The sequence below is a fragment of the Xiphophorus maculatus genome, chromosome 10 (genome assembly GCF_002775205.1).
Source record: "Xiphophorus maculatus strain JP 163 A chromosome 10, X_maculatus-5.0-male, whole genome shotgun sequence".
Lineage (NCBI taxonomy): Eukaryota > Metazoa > Chordata > Actinopteri > Cyprinodontiformes > Poeciliidae > Xiphophorus > Xiphophorus maculatus.
Window position 1 is genome coordinate 8,276,378 of NC_036452.1, and position 17,916 is coordinate 8,294,293.

Here is a 17,916-nt window from a genome sequence, read left to right on the forward strand (position 1 = left end):
ATTTGCTGATTCACAATTCTAAAGGAATTTCTGAATATCTCAGTAGATTTTTCTGTAGGAAAACTTGCCATATAGGTTCAGTTCAAGTCAAAAGTGCACCAATGTTTCACGCTTATGTTATAAAGGACAGAGTGTTCTGTTGTAGAAAATTGTACTTGTGTGTGGATGTAACCACAGACTGTGAGTGGAGCTATTCATTTCTGAAGGGGAAAAAACAGGGCTTCTAACTGAATACTATGCTATATTGTGGAATGTGTTCCTGGCTTTTAGACACACATGAAGAAAGAAAAAAACTTCTAAACATTATGGATGGAAAAACAGCATAAAGCATCTCACGAGGCAGTTAATGGTTTCCATCTCTTAATACTGTGGTTAGTTTCCACTGCTTATTAATGCACAGCTCTGGATCACCATCCAATCCTCTCTCAGTTGCCCTGAAGGGATGACTGCGGAATATCCCCCCTCCCAACACCTGCCAAACGTTGACCATCCTGGAAGCTTTGAGCCAATTAACCACACACTGGGAGCATTACAGGCAACGGGCTCTTCTCTGAAGCCCAGACACACTCGAGGAACAGAAAGAAGGGGGATGGGGAGCTTGGTGTCCAGTCTAGACACCCTAATTTCTCAAAAAATAACCTAAAAGTCAAGACTCATTGCAGCCCCAACCCCCGCCTTCTGTCTTCCTTTGAGAAAGATTCCAGAGTTGTTGATTCAGGCTCAGTGCATTCATGTCTGAATCAGTCTGGACTCCAGCAGAGCAAATTAAAAAAAAAAAATATCTTGGTGGTCTTCACAGTACTGCCAAATATTACCAGGTTCTCATTTTCCTCATTGGATCTGCTGTTGGGAAAATGGAACATATGCTCAGAGTGACATGTGCAGGATTAGCTCAGATTACGAAACTATTATGATTTGATTTGTTTTGCTGAAGCTGGTAACATAATCAGTATGTGAAATCGGATAGCTTCCCTGTGGCCTATACATCATTTTAAATTCAGAACTCTTTTTCTTGTTTTGAACAATAGAAAAAGTCAAACTGAACAATACAGAACACATATCCTTTTTTCCATGGTTATCTTTTCAATTAATAGACCAAAAAATAAAAAGAAAAGAAAATTAGGGAAAAAATTTATTGCTCTACTGTATTTTCACAAAACTCACTGTCAAATTTGATGATTTAAAATCAATGTTTACATACACTATATAAAAAGACTACATATATATATTTTTTCTCACTCCAACACATCAAATAAAATTAAATATTTCCCTTTTCAGTTAGAATACAGTCATCTGAGTGATGTTTTATAAAATGTAATTTTATATTGCAGCATATTAAAAAGTAAGAAAGTCTGTTTTATTCAGAAAAAAAGTCAAGGGAATGTGAAAAATGCAGTCATTCTGCAATTTCAGTCTGTGCAATCAATTTATTACAAGGACACATTTTCTCCCTTTCAGATGACTTAACACAAAGACAAATACTAAGTTTTCAAATGATAATTTATTTTGTTAAAGGGCAAAAATGATTCAAATCTGAGTAAACTTATTTTTCCCAAACCTTTTTTTTTTCTCTGAGCTGCAGTTTTCAACCTTTGCGTTTATTGTAAATGTTCGTCCATGGCTTTGTACTGTTTTGTCTCAGTGTAATGTGAAGGAATGCTGTTCCCAGATTTATTGCCATGTGATCACTAACATATGTTTGTGGACTAATGTAAACACGCTCTCTATGAGTTATTACCTTGCATCTGGCGTCTGGACGGGCTTTTTCGGCGTGTTACAGAAGGAAAAATAGTCCAAATTCCATGACTGAACATCAGCTGTGTCTGAGGCTGTTTTTTCTCTCTCCCAACTTAATACGATTATATAACGTACTATTGCCTTTATGAGGTAGGGGGGAAACGCGTGTCTCAATATGTGGCTGTCTTCAAGGGAGAATGCGCTCCCAGTGGTTGCAGTTTAGCAGTTGTGCGTTCCGGAGCCGCACCATCGGTGCGTAATTGTGCACGACTGGACTGCAGATGTTCCACCACTGGGACACTCTGTCTCTGAATCTCAACTCTACCTATTTTTTTTTCTCCACCTCTTTCTCTCTCAGTGTAGGCGTGTGTTAACTCGGTGCTGTCCTGCTGAAAAAAAAAGTTTTGAAAGAGAGGAGGAAAGAAAAGGGGAGAGGGGAAAAAGTGGGCAACAACTTCCAACCGTCCCGGTTCTTATACCGGAGAGTTTGTCGTCATCAGCACCCCCAGATACCCCCCACACCCCCCTCTTCGGTTCCCTAAATGGACGCGGCAGTTTCGGTGTGTGCAGTTCAGCGAGGGCCAACACACTGGAAGCAGCTTCAGTTTGGCGTGTAGACCGGGGAGGACGCTGAGAAATGCCCGGCTGCCTCGCTGGAGCTCAACTCTGAGCACTTTTGCTTTTGCGTTTTGGGCTGTTTTTCATTGGAGGTGGAGAGAAACGTTACTCACAAAGTTTACTACAGAAAGGAAAAGTAAAAAAAAAAAAAAAGAAAAAAAAGTGGCAGCTCTCACACTTTAGCCCTCGCTATGGATTGTTTATATTTATTGATGTGCTTTTCACTTTGTCAAATATGTATGGACCATATTCTGGCTGCGGAATCAGAGGGTGAGTCTTTATTTTCACTTTTTTATTGCATTTTTATAAATGAAAAATGTATGCAAAACCCCAAAAACTAAAAAAGACACATTATGTTGAAAATGAAAAGAAGTATTGTTGAATTTTCCACTGAATCCCCTCCAGTTGGCATTCTATTCCTAAATAAGCACTTCTTATTTGACCTTTCTATTCATTTTTTTCCATGGCATATTTTATGTCATTTTTATGTGATTCTTATATGACACCATTTGTCCCATCAGAAAAACTCTCTGGAAAGTTAAGTGAATATGGTCTTATGGTGCCATTCAGCACAGACTCCCAAGGCCGGTACATTTCTCACGTGGTTTCTGCTGGAAGTGGAAGTAAAAGTGAGGCTGCTGATGAGAATCCCTCAGCTCCTGGCAGCAGAAGAAGAATGGCCCGCAGTGCCCCCCAGACGCCCTCAGTCACCTCTAGTACGGGTCAGCACTTGTTTTTCAATGTCACCTTGTTTGGGAAAGAGCTCCACCTTCGCCTGAAGGCCAACAGGAGGCTGGTGGCACCTGGAGCTTTCGTGGAATGGCAGGAGGACTTTGAGGAAAAGGCCAAGGAACGCATCCACCGGGACTGTGTCTTCACCGGTGATGTGACCGACATGCCAGAGGCCTCTGTGGCCATCAGCAACTGTGATGGACTGGTAAGTGTGAACCTTTAGTGGGGCTAAACACAAACAAATTAGTTCAATAATTGAAACAAATATATATACTGAAAAGATCCCTCCAAATGTTGCAGAACATTGTTTTTCTAAACTTCTATACGCTTTATGCTTTCATAGAACACCTCGATTAGTGTTTTGTTCACGGCTTCACTTTTATATCAAACAGTTACAATAGCTGGATCATTTTTAATGTTCTCTTTTCAGAACAGGGTTCACAGAGAAAGATCACTAGTGGCACACTGCGTCTGTGTAAAGAACTAAGCAGTGATGTTTCAGATATTAGAGCTGTTTAAGGATGGTAGAGGTTTGCTGTGGTCTTGGTTCCTCTCTTACTAGCCATTAGCTTTGGGTCCACAAACAACTAATTGGGATTTATTTGAAATAAAATACCCCAATAAAGTTATCAGTTACAAGCTTTAGGTACATCTCAATAAATTAGAATATCTTTGAAAAGTTTGAAAAGGATAGCAGTCAAAGTAAAACTTTATTGATATATTAAGTTAAGCTCAAAATTATTCATACACCTGAAAGATTTAGGTTTAAAGTAGTCTCTAAATTTGACATACTGACATTTTGGATTAGTCAATTCAGAGTATTAACTTGGATCTGATAGATAAATCTACTAAGGGAGCAAAAGATTATGGTGATGGAAAGGATGTCTTTCAACCTCAAATACTATCCACCGCAGGTCCATTGTGAAAGTAGCAGTGGAAACATGCAAATGCAATGCCAATAACACAAAAGTTTCCACAGATTTTTGGGGAATATAAATACTTTTTAAAGAAACTGTAGGAATAAACAGATTATTTTTGCAAATAGCTTTGGTTATGATCTTTGAGGTATCCTCATGTCATTATCAGTCAGAACGCATGTGGTTGTGTGTAAATGGGTGAATGTAATGTAAAACGTCTTGTACTTGTATAGCACCTGATAAAGTGCTATACAAATACAAGCCATTTACTATTTAACATTTTAAAAACAAACTTCAGGGCTATGAATGCTTATATTCTTAGCTGCATATAGAATCTCTGAGCTGTCCTTTTAATCTTAAACACTTTGAATTTATTTGACTGTACGTTGGCAGAACAGGTGTTTGAATGTTTTTATTCTTAGACATTCAGTCACTGAGTTAGCCGAAGCAGTAACTTGTGATCAGTAAATAATATTCTGTTTCCGTGGGATTTTTAGTTGCTTCTAATGTTCCTCTAAACATATTTTCATTTCTTAAGAGAAGCAGGGCACATAACATCGTACTGTTTTACTAAAACCTTTCACTGCATATGTTTGTAAGCTATCAAACAAAAGCACTACGGGTTGAAACTAGCATTGCTGGCAGAGCTGATGAGGGAGCGCATTTAGGCCTCAGCTTCACCCGGGACGCTCAGTCGGAGCAGCTGCAGTTGGGCACGCAATCAGCAGCTGTGTGCTGAGAAATCAATAATAACCACTGATTGAATCCCGTCACGAACCCTCGCTGCTCGTACAGCTCACAGTTTTTCTATAATCTGGTTTTGTGTGGTAACCCAACCTGCCGCTAATGGCAAATAAGGTTAAAGAAATCAAAATAATGACTAGTTCCCACTGCTTGCGTTATCAACCATTGTCATTGTAGTCCTAAAAGTTAAGTGGAAAGAGACAAGTTTATTACTTTATCTAAATGTTTCCCCTGAATGCTGTCTTTCCTAGGAGACAAATTCTGCCCGTGTTGCATTGTAAGTTCAAAAGGCATTTTTCAGTTTTAATAATGAATAGAAAATCTGAAAACACCACAAAAACACAAACTAGAGAAATTCCGTGCTGCATTAGAGAAATGATCTCTCTTTGTTCCACATTTCCACCATAATTAAGCAAAGGGAACAATTAACCATAAATCTGAAAAACAAAACGTCACTTGGTTGCATCCTGCAACATCAGAAGACCCCCTCATTCTGCTCTTGCGTAGCTGCTTGGTTTTCAAATGTGTGTAACAAAACAGAGAGAGAGTGAGAAAAGCTGAGCCACTGATGGACATTTACTACAAAACAGTTGTGTGACACTTGAACTGGCAGGCTTGAGAGCAGCCAGTGCTTTAGCTATCCAAAAAGCGAAACTATCTCAAAACTATTTTTGACAGAAATCGCATGAGCCAAATAGCTGAGGAATAATAATATATGTGCAGTTTGTGTTTTTAGAAAAGTTGTGTTAGTAAAAAAGTTTCACAAATTTCAATCTCTGTTTTAAAGACCATGTTTCATGTAGATTAATTCAAGTTTGACCAGTTTAATTACTTATTACTTTGGGCCAGAGATGATTCAATACAGTCAAGCATCTCAAAAAACTCATTAGAAAAACATTCATATTAAGAGTTAATCTGAGTCAGATTCCAACTCCATTGTCTTTAGCCAATTGCAATAAATGGTTACATGTTCTTCCACTGTTTATATCGTGCGCCAGACACTGGGGCGGCAATAACAGAGTAAAAAACATTGATTTAAGACTTGATTTAAGCTCTAACATTCAGATAGCAGGATCAGAATTTGGTATAAACCACATGAAAGGATGCCTCTGTCCTGCTCACTATCAGCAGTTCAAGCTGGTGGCGGTGGTATAAGGTTTTATTTTCTTGCCACACTTTGACAAGGAAGGACAAAGCAGTTTTATTGGTACAGCACATTTTCAGAAAAATGGGAGTTCAGAAGGCTTTTTGTGATAAGAAAAATAAAGGAGCAAACAAGCAAAATGCATTACATTTCCTTGACAAAGAGAGGGAAAAAATACCAGGCGGAAAAGCAGACTTCAGTTCATGATGTTCCAGTTATTAATCAAAGTCAGTTGTGCGCAAATGTGTTTTTAGCCTTAATTTGAAGGAACTTTGTGTTTCAACAGTTATGCAGTTTTTGGAAGCTTGTTCCAAATTAGTGAAGCATAAAAACTGAATGGTGGTTCTCTGTGTTTGGTTCGGAATGTGGGGATGCAGAGTAGACTTGGACTAGAAGACCAAACAGCAGATCTTTATTTTGGTAGCAAGTCATTGAGCAATTGATAAAATAACAAAAGTATTTTAAGGTCTATTCTCACGAGTGTAAAGTCATTCGAACTGGGCTTTCCTAGTTTTAATGAGAATGAGAACAGCAGCATTCAGGAGCAGCTGCAGCTGTCTGATTGACGTTTTAGCCAGACCTGTGAAGACCTTGCTGCAGAAAACAATTTGACCAAAGGTGATGACTTGAAATTGTCTTTATGTGTCTCTAAAGGTTCAGTTCTGAGTCCATCACAACACCCAGAAATGGGGCCTGATTGGTAGTTTCTGGCTGTAACATTGCCCCTTAGCACTAATTAAGACCCCATCTTGAGTTTTATGCCTGACTATGTCTTTACGGCTCGGTTGTGATTGCACCATGTCTCAAAGCTTTAATCAGCTCATGCTGATTTCTTGAACATAATGATATCGCTGGACTCCAGTGGTCTCCACGGTCATCACAGGCCTTTTGGGATATACAGTAACGGGGATGACATTGATGTGCAGAGGCAAATATTCACCGACTTTAAGATCCCCTCATGTCAATATCTGGAATGATATTTGAAGAATGTGTCACGTGTATTGTTGCATCTAAGTGAAAAACATGGGTCAAATCTGAATTGCTATCATTAGCTATGCAATTAACTGTAATTAAGATGGATTAGGTAAAACACATCTGCTTTGCTGTGTAAAGTCTGTATACTGTCACACTCAGGCACAGCATCAATCAGTCAATTGTGTTTAATTGTTACCATAACCACTTTACTAACTTCATAGGGGGAGCTCAGCAGCTTTAAAACCCTTAATACGGCTTTGTTTGCACCATCAGATCATTAGTAACAATGGGGATGTTGCAGAATGCAAACAAGAGGGTTTTTTATTATTCAGATTTATTGTTGCTTCAGAAGCTCATCATGCATGTGATGCTTGTGCTGATGGTGGTTTTAAATGAAACCCAAAAGAGCATCCAAACCATCTATTGTTAAGTAGCTTTAAATATTTCCAGACTTTAGCCTTTGAGAACTTTGAAAGACTTGTACGTTTTTTGAAAAAGATATTTTCTCAGAGTACGTATATAGACTGCTGTTAAGAATAACCCTTACACATAGCAGTTTGAAATATATCAGTTGTTTAATAAAATCAAAAAATAAGTAGCTCAAAATCATTGAATGAAAATGTCAATTCTAAATATGGATAATATTAAATATAGATTAACTATAGTCCATCACATTGATTATGTTGACTGATCGCAGAAGCTCTAAATTTTACTCAGTAACTGAAAAAGTTATTACTTATTCTGAAACTTCTCAGGAGCCTTAGAGCTTTACTGCTCAATTTCTAGTTTATTTGGACCAGATTTGTGTTCCATCAATACTCCATTAGGAAGTAATACATGTCTCTTAAAGCTACTTATGTCCTCTCTTTGTTGTTCCATACAAGTCTGGCAAATCACCTTGAGAAAAAAAATTAATTAAATCAAGCCATGCTTTTTTTACTATTGTAAAACCTGTGTATTTTGTGCTATTTCCTGACAGACTGCTAGACTGCTATTGTGCACTTTACTGACTTAAGGCTGCAAGTGACGTACTAGCACATTGCTACAAAAAAAACCCTCCCCATGCTTTTGGGCTGCCGCTATCCATCCATCTAATCAACAAATGCCTGAGAGACAGACGTGCTTATTCGTCAAATGTGTGAAAGAATTGTAAAAAAATTTTATACAGGTATTTTAAAGGCTGAAGTTACAATGCTTCCACAAAATCTCAATTTCATATATACAACCGATTTCACTACATGATAAATTGCTAGTTCCCTTTTATATAAATGGTGTGGCAAAACTCCCAGAGCACATAAATATGAGTTACAAGTACAAACTGTTAAAGATAAAGGGAAAAACAAGAACCCCCAGCTCTCCTGCTCAAATATTTCTGAGTAGCCATATTGGTCATGAGAAGCCAATAAATCTTAGCTTGTTGATAAGAGGCCATAATTAAACCCACACATTGCAGCTTTGATAGCCTTAGCAGAAACAACATCCATCAAGATCATCATAATTGATCAATTATGTGTTTAATGAGAACTCCAGCGCAGCAGTAAAAGAAAAATATCACAACACCAAAAATAATCGTTTAAGGATCTTTATGTACTCACCTTGATGTTCTAATTGGTTAAATTAGACTCCTCAAAATGAGTTCCTCTCTGATTATGTTAATTAATAAAGCAACCTTCTATTAACTCAACTTGAGAAAGAAACCTTAAACAACAATGCTGTTCAGTTTTAAATACCATGGCCTTTCTAATTCCTATTGAAGAAACATTATGATATCAGCAATAAGAGTTTTATGCACCTCTTTTTTCACCCACCATATAAAAATTGATGCTAGATCATGCTAGAATTTGTCCTGTTAGACTCTTCCTTTTTTAGGAATCATTTGCACTGCTGATTTGGTTGTATCTCCTGCTATCTTGATATGAGGTATGTATATAATGTTTATGGAAACAAATCTGAAGAGCCATCTGTCTGAAGACTGTTGCTGTCTGACAGCATCATGTTTGTCATGACGAGTTAACAGCTCAATGTCTGGTCAGCAGTAATAATATTTCACAGTAACATGACCTGAGTTACACCATAAATTGTTGGCAAGCACCAGTAATTAACCTCATTTGCTTTTGCCACTTCTCTTTAAATCTCTATCTGACCGGATGTTTTGAAAGCTGGGCAGAGAGATATTGAGGTTGGGGATATTATCCTCGCCCAGTAAGATCAATGGAATAGATGGTTTGAACTTCCTCCTTCTCTCTCTGCTCTCCAACCTTTTCAGCTCCTCTGAGATTTGGGGTTGTAGTTCAGGTGTTATTTGAGCTTTTGAGATTCTAATCAGCTGCTCCTGGTTGTAAAGAACAATACCTTGTTGTCACGGCGATGCATAACAACTGTTTGAAAGTAAAAGAAACAAACAAAAAAACAAAAGTGTATCTAAAAAACAAATCTGGCTTAGATTTATTTCTTTTATTTGAGACACTGTGAGCTGCTAGCACTCTAAAGACACATTCACAGAGATGAAAGTTGGGGGGGGGGGGGCTGTAGCCACGTTTTACTTGTGATTTATGTGAGCACTCGCTTTTGAAGGTGCTGTCAGACTCTCAGGAATATTGTCCATGTGATTCCTTGAATCAAAGCCAACTTAAATACAGACCTGTTGGAGCAAGCAGGGTGGGTGCTTGGGGAGCATTTGAAGCTACACAGACAGGCTGACATGTAATGCTTGATGTGGAAAGCGCTCAAAAGATGATGTGTGATGAAAGGACTGTGAATGAAAGGCATAAAAAAAGTACATCACGCATTAGAGTCAGAATGTGCGGGTCAGATCTTTGACACACATCGTGTGTTTTGTCGTACTGCCAGCACGAAGTCTTCAAAAGTGGATGAATCAAGATCAGAGTAGATTCATATCAGGGATTTGTTTTTCTTACCCATATCATGTGCATTTATTAAAGCAAAGCATTGAGCGGTATGGGACAGTTTTTTTATATATATATTTTGTCATGTTACAACCAGACATAATCCTTTATTTGGATTTTATGTGGCAGGTCAATTCAAAGAATGGAATATGAATGGAATTTGAAAATTAAAAACTACAAAGTGTTGTGCACATTTGTGTTCCAAACAATGTTCTTATCAAATATGACCAGCTTTACCACCACCATGTTTTACAGTAGTGGTAATGTTCCTTGGTTCTTCATGGAGTTGTTAATACTTTTCAGCAAAGCCTTAACCAAACAGCTGGAGTTTTAGTGCGACTAAATTAGACTAAATAGGATCGTGTTTATTAATGTGTTTACTTCTGAAGTAATTAGTTGCACTGGATTTTTTTCAGGGGTTTGTGATATTCTAAAACAATGCATGGTCTTCCTTTCCAATTGTGTTAGACTTTGACATAAACCCAATAAATGCATTTTAGTGCTTGGTTATAACCGGATGAAATCTGAAAAAATTTTCAGGTTTCAAGTTATTTCAGGACTGTAAGCAACACATTAGCCTTGTTTGATCCTCTGCCCTAAACCTGATGGTGCAACATTATTGGCATTCTTATCTTATGACATTACACTATAAATCATTGATTTATCTTTGTTGCTAAAGCCCCACTGTTTTGTTGGCTGATGATCCAACAGCCAATCTGTACTCATAGTTTATTGTTTGACTGCTTCAAAGTTTGTGATATCCTCCTGTTGAAGTTTCCCCTTCTCGATAGCAACAGCTGGCACGCTACTGTTGTGGAATGATGAATGATGGATATGATAATACTGGTGTTGCTCATGTGTTGAGAATTAGCCCAGATGACAGATGGGTAGAGTTACACGTGTGATAGATGTAACACGAGTGCCTTACACACCCTGTCACCGGATGAGGAGCGCTATTTCTGTGTCTATCGGTCCAAAAGTCACAGAGGCACCTAGCAACAGTCAAAGTGAGACAGCTTGCTTTTTTTCAGGTCTAAGTAAAAGACTTTGAGTTTCCATGTATTGGAAATAGATGCAGACTGTTGTACCCATGCTTGCATGTTTTACTAGGATTATTCTAGCCTTCCAAAACCCTGCTGGTATGTAGGCAGTCTCTAAATAAAGATCTATGTGATCTGTAGCCAAAAATGTGATATATTTCATATCACTCTCATCTTTTACTGCAGCATATACAGTATGTTTTTGTATTTAAATGTTCTCTAGACAAATGATGCATCATCCACACTTATTAAAAATAACTTCATTTCTCAGTGAGTTAAAATGCTCAAATTAAAACTGAGATTACCGAGATTATGTTGCAATAAAAGTTGCTTGTTTAAAGTTACACTGCATGTCTGTAGCAGAGGTGCCAGGATTTGTGGATGAATGTTGCTGACTCTCTTTGCTTTGACTTTATTTGAAATATTTTTTTCTTGATCTGATCCAAGAATTACCTTATTTGTTAATGTCGGGCATTAAGACTGAGGTCATTAATTTAACATCAAAATCCATAAACGTCCAGGCAATGAGAACAGCAAACAAAACTTTTAAACCACAATCACACACATTTAAACAACAGTTCAGACTGACACTTTGTGATGGTGACATTAGGAATTAGAGACTTGTTAAGACGTCCAAAAAATAAAAGTTTTAAATGCTGTCAATGGAGGTCCTTGCATAAATAACACACTGAGTGTTCATCTGTTGTACTTTAGCCCCCACTACAAGTAGCAACAAAGGATCATAAAATTACATACTAAACGATTAACAGTTGTTACCTTACTTTAATACTCTTGACAGGTACAAAGAAGCTAAAAACATGCAGTTTACTTTGAGAGCAAGAGGTCTGTGTGCAGTTGTGCAACCCTAAAAGATAAATGTGGTGCTTAGATGCTCAGCGAAAGGCAGAGTAGATGATGACAGGACACCTTGTTTGTTTTGTAGAACATGGTTTCTGTGCAAACATACAAACTGGTCAAATTTAGACAGAGAAGTTCCTATGTCTCATGCTGTTACGATTAGTATAAGAAGTGTGTTTTTAAAAGACCTATTTCTTGTTTGCAAACTGATTTGTTCCCTTGTGCAGCTTGCTGGTTGATTGAGCTATCCACTTGATGTTAAATTGGTGTGATTAATTCATGCAGATTAGTGTTGTGATTATAACCCCTCTTTTTTTATTCATGATTCTCTTCTTGATCAGTCATATATGTGAGCACTGTGAGATGTAAAGGATAAAACGAAATGAGGAACTAAGCTCCTTCCTCTACTCTCTGTTCTGTTTAGTTATTTCCCATTATGACACTGCCGCATAGGTGAACCAGGGTCCTACTCTGTTGATAATTCTGTTTTTTTTTTCTCACAAAACTCGTATTTAACAGGAATAACAGAGATGTCCAGTCCCTTCATATTGCTATGGACCCGCTTCATCCTACCAGAGATAGTAGATCTTATTACAAAAGTTCAAGGGGTAAATTTCACAGAAAGAGTACACCATTGACTTCATGATGTAACATCACAGTACCTTCCTAAGTCTCCCAGTTTTTTTGGTGAAACAGTAAGAGAGCGTGCCTGGAACCTAAATGCATGTTTCCAAATAATCTACCACAAATTACAGGTTGAGCCTCCGGAACCAAAGCTGGCTTTTAATTTCCCTGCATCCGTAGCCTGTGGTGCTTATTCAGCTTTCGGATTTTTGTTTGTCTGACATGCACCATAAAGGATGACTCCATCAGATTATCTCAGGCAATGATGTAACTAGACCACCAAGCGTGATGGCAACACTGCAGTGTAGCTATGCCTTTGTTTACCAGCTATCTGTGATTAATGGTGGACATTCAAAGCTGGAAATGACAAGAAGAAACAATAAATAGGAAAGATTTGATTTTGTTTTTCTAGAAAACAATCATCTTTATCTTGACATATGAATCACGGCATGATTTCCTGTTGAGGAAAGCATTGTTGCAGTGTTTGAAGCCTATTACGGTTCAGAGTAGTGTAGGATTTCATATTGTTTCTTTTTGTGAAGAAGCACCCAGGCTCTTAACTTTGACAACTGCTGGGTGACAGAGATGCATACTACGGTAATAAAAAAAAAATCTTTGCCTTAATGATTTTATCACTTAACCTTCCAGTAGGGATTTGAAAGGAATACTGTCTCACCCTAAAATGACATACAGTGCATGTGGAACTTCAAAGTTGTCCCTGCAGAGGTGAGGAATTTAGTGCACCAGTGAGCTAAAGGTTCAGATTTATGTTTGGGTTTTTTTCGTGTGGTGTGGCACAGCCGGATGACTCCCTCTCAAACTGTATGCTGAGATTGTAGCGCAGCCTGTGGAGTAACATTATGACCTCTATGTCACTTGACTTCAGTGGAAAAAAAAACTTGCCTTATAATTCATGCCTGTATAAATCTGGAAAACTGTGAAGTTGACAGTGGAAAAAAGGAATAAAACATAAGCTGTTATCTGTCACATGTTCTCAGGCAATTATGAAACATGAGGGAACACTTGAATGTCGATGCAACCCCTGTTAGAAAGTCACAGGGTTTTGTCTCATGGTATTAATCTAACAATTATAGTTATAAAATTCACCCTCTTTTCTTTGATACCACTAAACACAATGCAGGACAGCCAACCTTTTTCAGTAGTCGAATGTAAGCTAATCATACCAAAAGTACAAATTTTCTGGGACATCCTCAAACCTATCAGGACACAGCTGTCTACCAACGCTGAAAACCTGACAGCCATTAGGAGCGTGGCTTCTGTGGATGAGCTGCAGACATTCACATGTCAGGTGGGAAAACTTGTATTTGTCATGTGCTTCACAAATTTGGTAATGTATGAGAGGGTGGGAAGTCATTGTTAAAAGATAATATAAGAATTAATTTTTGTTGTTTGCAATCAGTCATGCAGGAGGTGCTCTGGTCAACAGAGACTAAAGGAAAACATTTTGCACCAGCTGTAATTGTTCGGTATTAATTTGCGTGGATTCAATTAAAATTCCCTCCACAAGTTCAGAATTTTTATTTGTAGAAAACATATAAAACCCCCCCAAAAAACCTATGACACGTTTTTTCCGCTTAAAAATGATGCCATACCCTTGTCTGGAAGATTAAAAATGACTCAGCTCAAATTATGCAACAACAGTGACACATGATCAAATTTGTTCTTATTGCAGACTTTTGTCTCTCACTCTTCTTTAACCCAACTGTGCAATGTCACCCTGAAGGTAAATAAATATATCACTGCTATTGAGCAGAGAGTTACCAAACTCAGATCTTTCATTTCTGTTCCATATTTAGATTTCATTCAGCAGCTGTAAATACACACACACTTGCCAAAGGTTTTGTTGGTGTCTCTGTGTCACGAAGATAATGATAGGTTGAAGAGGTTTTCCTTCTTTCTCAACAAAGTCTTGGAGAAACACTTCAGCTGAAAACAGTGTATAGTAGTATGGGCTTATTTGGAGCAATTTATCCAAGATGGCACATTGAAGAAATGCACTTTCTCCCAAAAGTATAAAGTTATTCCTGTGCACTCTTAGTGGGATGTTTTTCATTGCAAACAAATGAAAATAGACAAAAGCTTAAAAATGAAAGCAAACAAGGGCTGGCAAACATGTGATATGCTGTGATGCTGGTTAGTGTTGCCACGACAGTGTCATCAGCTGTAAATAAACAAATACTTAGCAAATCAAGATAGTTGACCTTTTGCTTTGGGTTCATTGCGAGCTCAAACCACAGACAGTGATACTAAGAAATAAGTAATTTCCATTACAGTCAACTTTGGTTTAATGAAAAACCTATGTCTGGTTATAGATGCTGTTTTTGTAATGAATCAACTTGGTGTTATGGCAATAGCAAGAATGAGTCAGGGAATTATAAACACATTGAAAATCAGTAAACACTTAAAAAGATAGAGTGCATTTTTTGGAACATGAAGTTCTCCACATTTTTTCATTAAGTGCATATTTTGTACGTTGTTTGTGTGCTAGTGTCTTTTAGCAACCCTTCATTTTGCTGTAGGATTTAGATCTAATTTTCTTTACACAGTCTAAAGTGACCCTGCTGTCTAATATTTATTGGCTGAGTTTGTCAAAAAGTAGGTCAGTGTTGTGACTAAATTGAAGTGATTATGATGATAATGATCATAGCAAGGTTTCAAATGAAAAGTCTCTAGACCAAATTTAAATGAGTTACTTTAAAATGTATTGCATTGCAAGTTGTCAAAAAACTAAACACTGAATTTAGGGTTTTAAACAATTTTATTTTGTTACTTAATAATGGGACCTTCTCAAATAGCAATATTTTGATGTACAAAATCTATATACAGTAATAATTAGAAGTGCAGATATATTTCAACCAGAAAATAATGCAAATCAAATGTGCACTTCTTGTGCAAAAATAAAAGAATACTGACCCCCACACTGTCTGCACAATCTGTTTTATTGAATTTTAAAACCTACGTTTCTCTTTGTTATTGAGATTTTTGATTATTTTATTCCCCAACCCTTGTTGTGACAGTCATCTTAAACTGATGTAGTTTGTAATGACATGTATTACATTACAAACTATTATAGTTTCTTATATGCTTTATTTATTTATTTATTTTCAAAAATAGCTGTTTGAAAGGAGTTTGCAGAGTTAGCCTGAACCTTAAGTCAAAGCACAACTTTATGTTACATTATATGACGTCAATGATCCCATGTTGAGCCCTAATTATCTGTTGTAAAGCAGTAATTGTGTAGCCTGTCGAACTTGCTTCCAAAATGTGACTCAATACTGTCCTCAAAACACATCCTGTGTACAGATAGAGCAGCTGTTATCAATATCATTACATAAACAATGCATCACATGACCAGGAGGTGACTAGCAGTGAATATGTTGACGGAGAAATGTCAGTACACTGTTGCTTCTGATCTGTAGCTACACCAAATACAGTATATGCATATTGTTACTCTGCATAGTCATAACTCAGAACAGTGTTGTCCGGGAACATGACAAAAAAAACAAAACTTTCCTAAACTCTCAGGAAAGGCAGACAAGATGCTCACTGCCATAAAGGGAGGCTTTTATAATTTAATAACACTTATTCGTACCCTGTAAGTAATTTCCCTTCTTCCTGCACTTATTTGTATTTTGCCACAATTAGTTGCAGCTGTTTAGAGGTGTATCTACCAGCTTTGGAGATTTAGAGTCTGCACTTGTTGTTTATTCTTCTTTGCAAAATAGTTCAAGCTCAGAGCATGGACAGAGCATGTCTGTGCATAGCAATTTTCCAGTGTTGCTGTCTCAATTGCACTTAAACACAGACTCTGACTGGGCTATCATAATGTAAAATGAAAATCTGCCAACACCATGTTTTACCAGAGGTTAGTTTTCCACTACACATAATATTTTGAATTAAAGCCAAAAAGGTTACATGTTGGTTTCTTAAAGATGTGCAGCACTAGAGAGTTCTTCAGGAGGTCTTCTTATGGTCATGCGGTCAACATGGTTATTATTGCTGCTTCTCCATTTAATCTTCTCTTTATCTGACCTGTCAGTTTAGGTGGACAGCCATGTCTTCACTTGATTTTTTTAGTCACAATCATTCTATTTTTAGATGATGAACTGGCCAGTGTTCTGAGCGATAAAGCTTGTCATATTCTATTGTAATTTAACCCTGTTTTAAATTTCACTAAAACATTTCTTTTCACCTGGTGCTGTTTATTTACTAATGTTCACTATGAAACCTTGGAGGGTTTCACATGGCAGAAGGATTTAGTTAAATTAATCTAGTTCATTAACCACAAAAGTGCTTTTAAGGGTAACTGGTTAAGCCCCTAAAGTTATTTAGGGGTATATGTAAATTTCTACATTTTTAAATTTTTTCACAAGAGAACCCCGATACAATAAAGTTTGTGGTTGTAAAGGGGCAAAATGAGAAAACGTTCCAAATATAAGCTATTGTTAGGCACTGTAAATATAAATCTAATCTGTAGAACTTGAAAAAGATCTGAATAAACAAGCAAAAAAAGTGAACTTGGGATATTTGCAAGTTCATCCTGCTCTACTGCAGTTCTGCTCCAATAATAAACCAGTGATAAAGTACTGTACCCCCGTAAAATTACCCATATAACAAAATGAGCACAAGGTGTGTACTTCTGGACCAGACAGATATAACTTCAAGTGACAAATAAACTGATTTTCTATGCAAATAAAATGCACAATCTGTTGCAATGTTTATAAAAATGTCTCACTCTGTATTATGTGGGCGTTTTGTATATTTATGCAATCAAGAGAAAATAGCAGGTTTGTGGTTGACTTGAATTAGAGAATGGCAGCTGCCTTCCACATTGACCTTTTTTGTAGACACTCGGCAACAAGCCTCAGCAAACATGATTAATTTTTCATACCAAAAATTATATTTCTGTAGCTCAATTAATGTTAAAATGTCTACAAGCTAATACAACTTCTTTGTGAAGTGTTTGAAATTTCAGATTAAACTGAAGAGGTGTCGTCTGTATAAAGGAAGAAAGCTTTTTATTAGGATTAGGGTTAGGATTTGAAACTTAAACTGCATTTTATAGTGGGAACTCATTAAAGTAAAAGGCAAAAATCAAAGATACAAATTAAAGGTTTTTCTGTATTTGATTCAAAGTTTATTATAGATGTAAACAAATGAATTAGATTAGTAAAGTGTCACAAACCTTTTTGAGCTGTAAAATATTCAGGTTATTCACTAATAACTGTTTAGAAATAATCTTCAAAGCTGCCAAGTTGTGTCCACCTTCACCATTCCTTATTACACTGAATCTCCCAATTGTCCGGCTCTACTGTTATTACAGGATCCAGTTGGATTAACTTGATTTAAAGGAAGAATGGTGCTCTGATACAAAGTTCTGTTTTTCCAGGCAGGCCTGATCCGCACTGATAATGGCGAGTTTTTCATTGAACCACTTGAGAAAGGCCAACAGGATGTGGAAGTAAAGGGGCGAGTGCACGTGGTCTACCGCAGATCGGCCATCAAGCGGGAGACGGGCCAGCGGAAAGAGGACTTACACAATGAAGGTAGGAGGAGGGAAGGAGTCTTACATCAGTGGAAACAAAAAGCACTGTGTGGGT

General features: G+C 37.3%; 1 protein-coding gene across 2 annotated transcripts in view; it reads left to right on the forward strand.

The window, feature by feature from the left end:
• The first annotated feature begins 2,102 nt into the window (after positions 1-2,102).
• The window catches only part of adamts14 (ADAM metallopeptidase with thrombospondin type 1 motif 14), a 51,491-nt gene continuing 35,677 nt past the window's right edge, over positions 2,103-17,916 (forward strand). For both annotated transcript variants that reach the window (XM_014469179.2, XM_023340896.1), the window contains exons 1-3: positions 2,103-2,625; positions 2,877-3,292; positions 17,706-17,862. In XM_014469179.2, the coding sequence (XP_014324665.1) occupies positions 2,547-2,625; positions 2,877-3,292; positions 17,706-17,862 (652 nt within the window). In that variant the 5' untranslated portion in view covers positions 2,103-2,546. The remainder of the gene's footprint in view (positions 2,626-2,876; positions 3,293-17,705; positions 17,863-17,916) is intronic.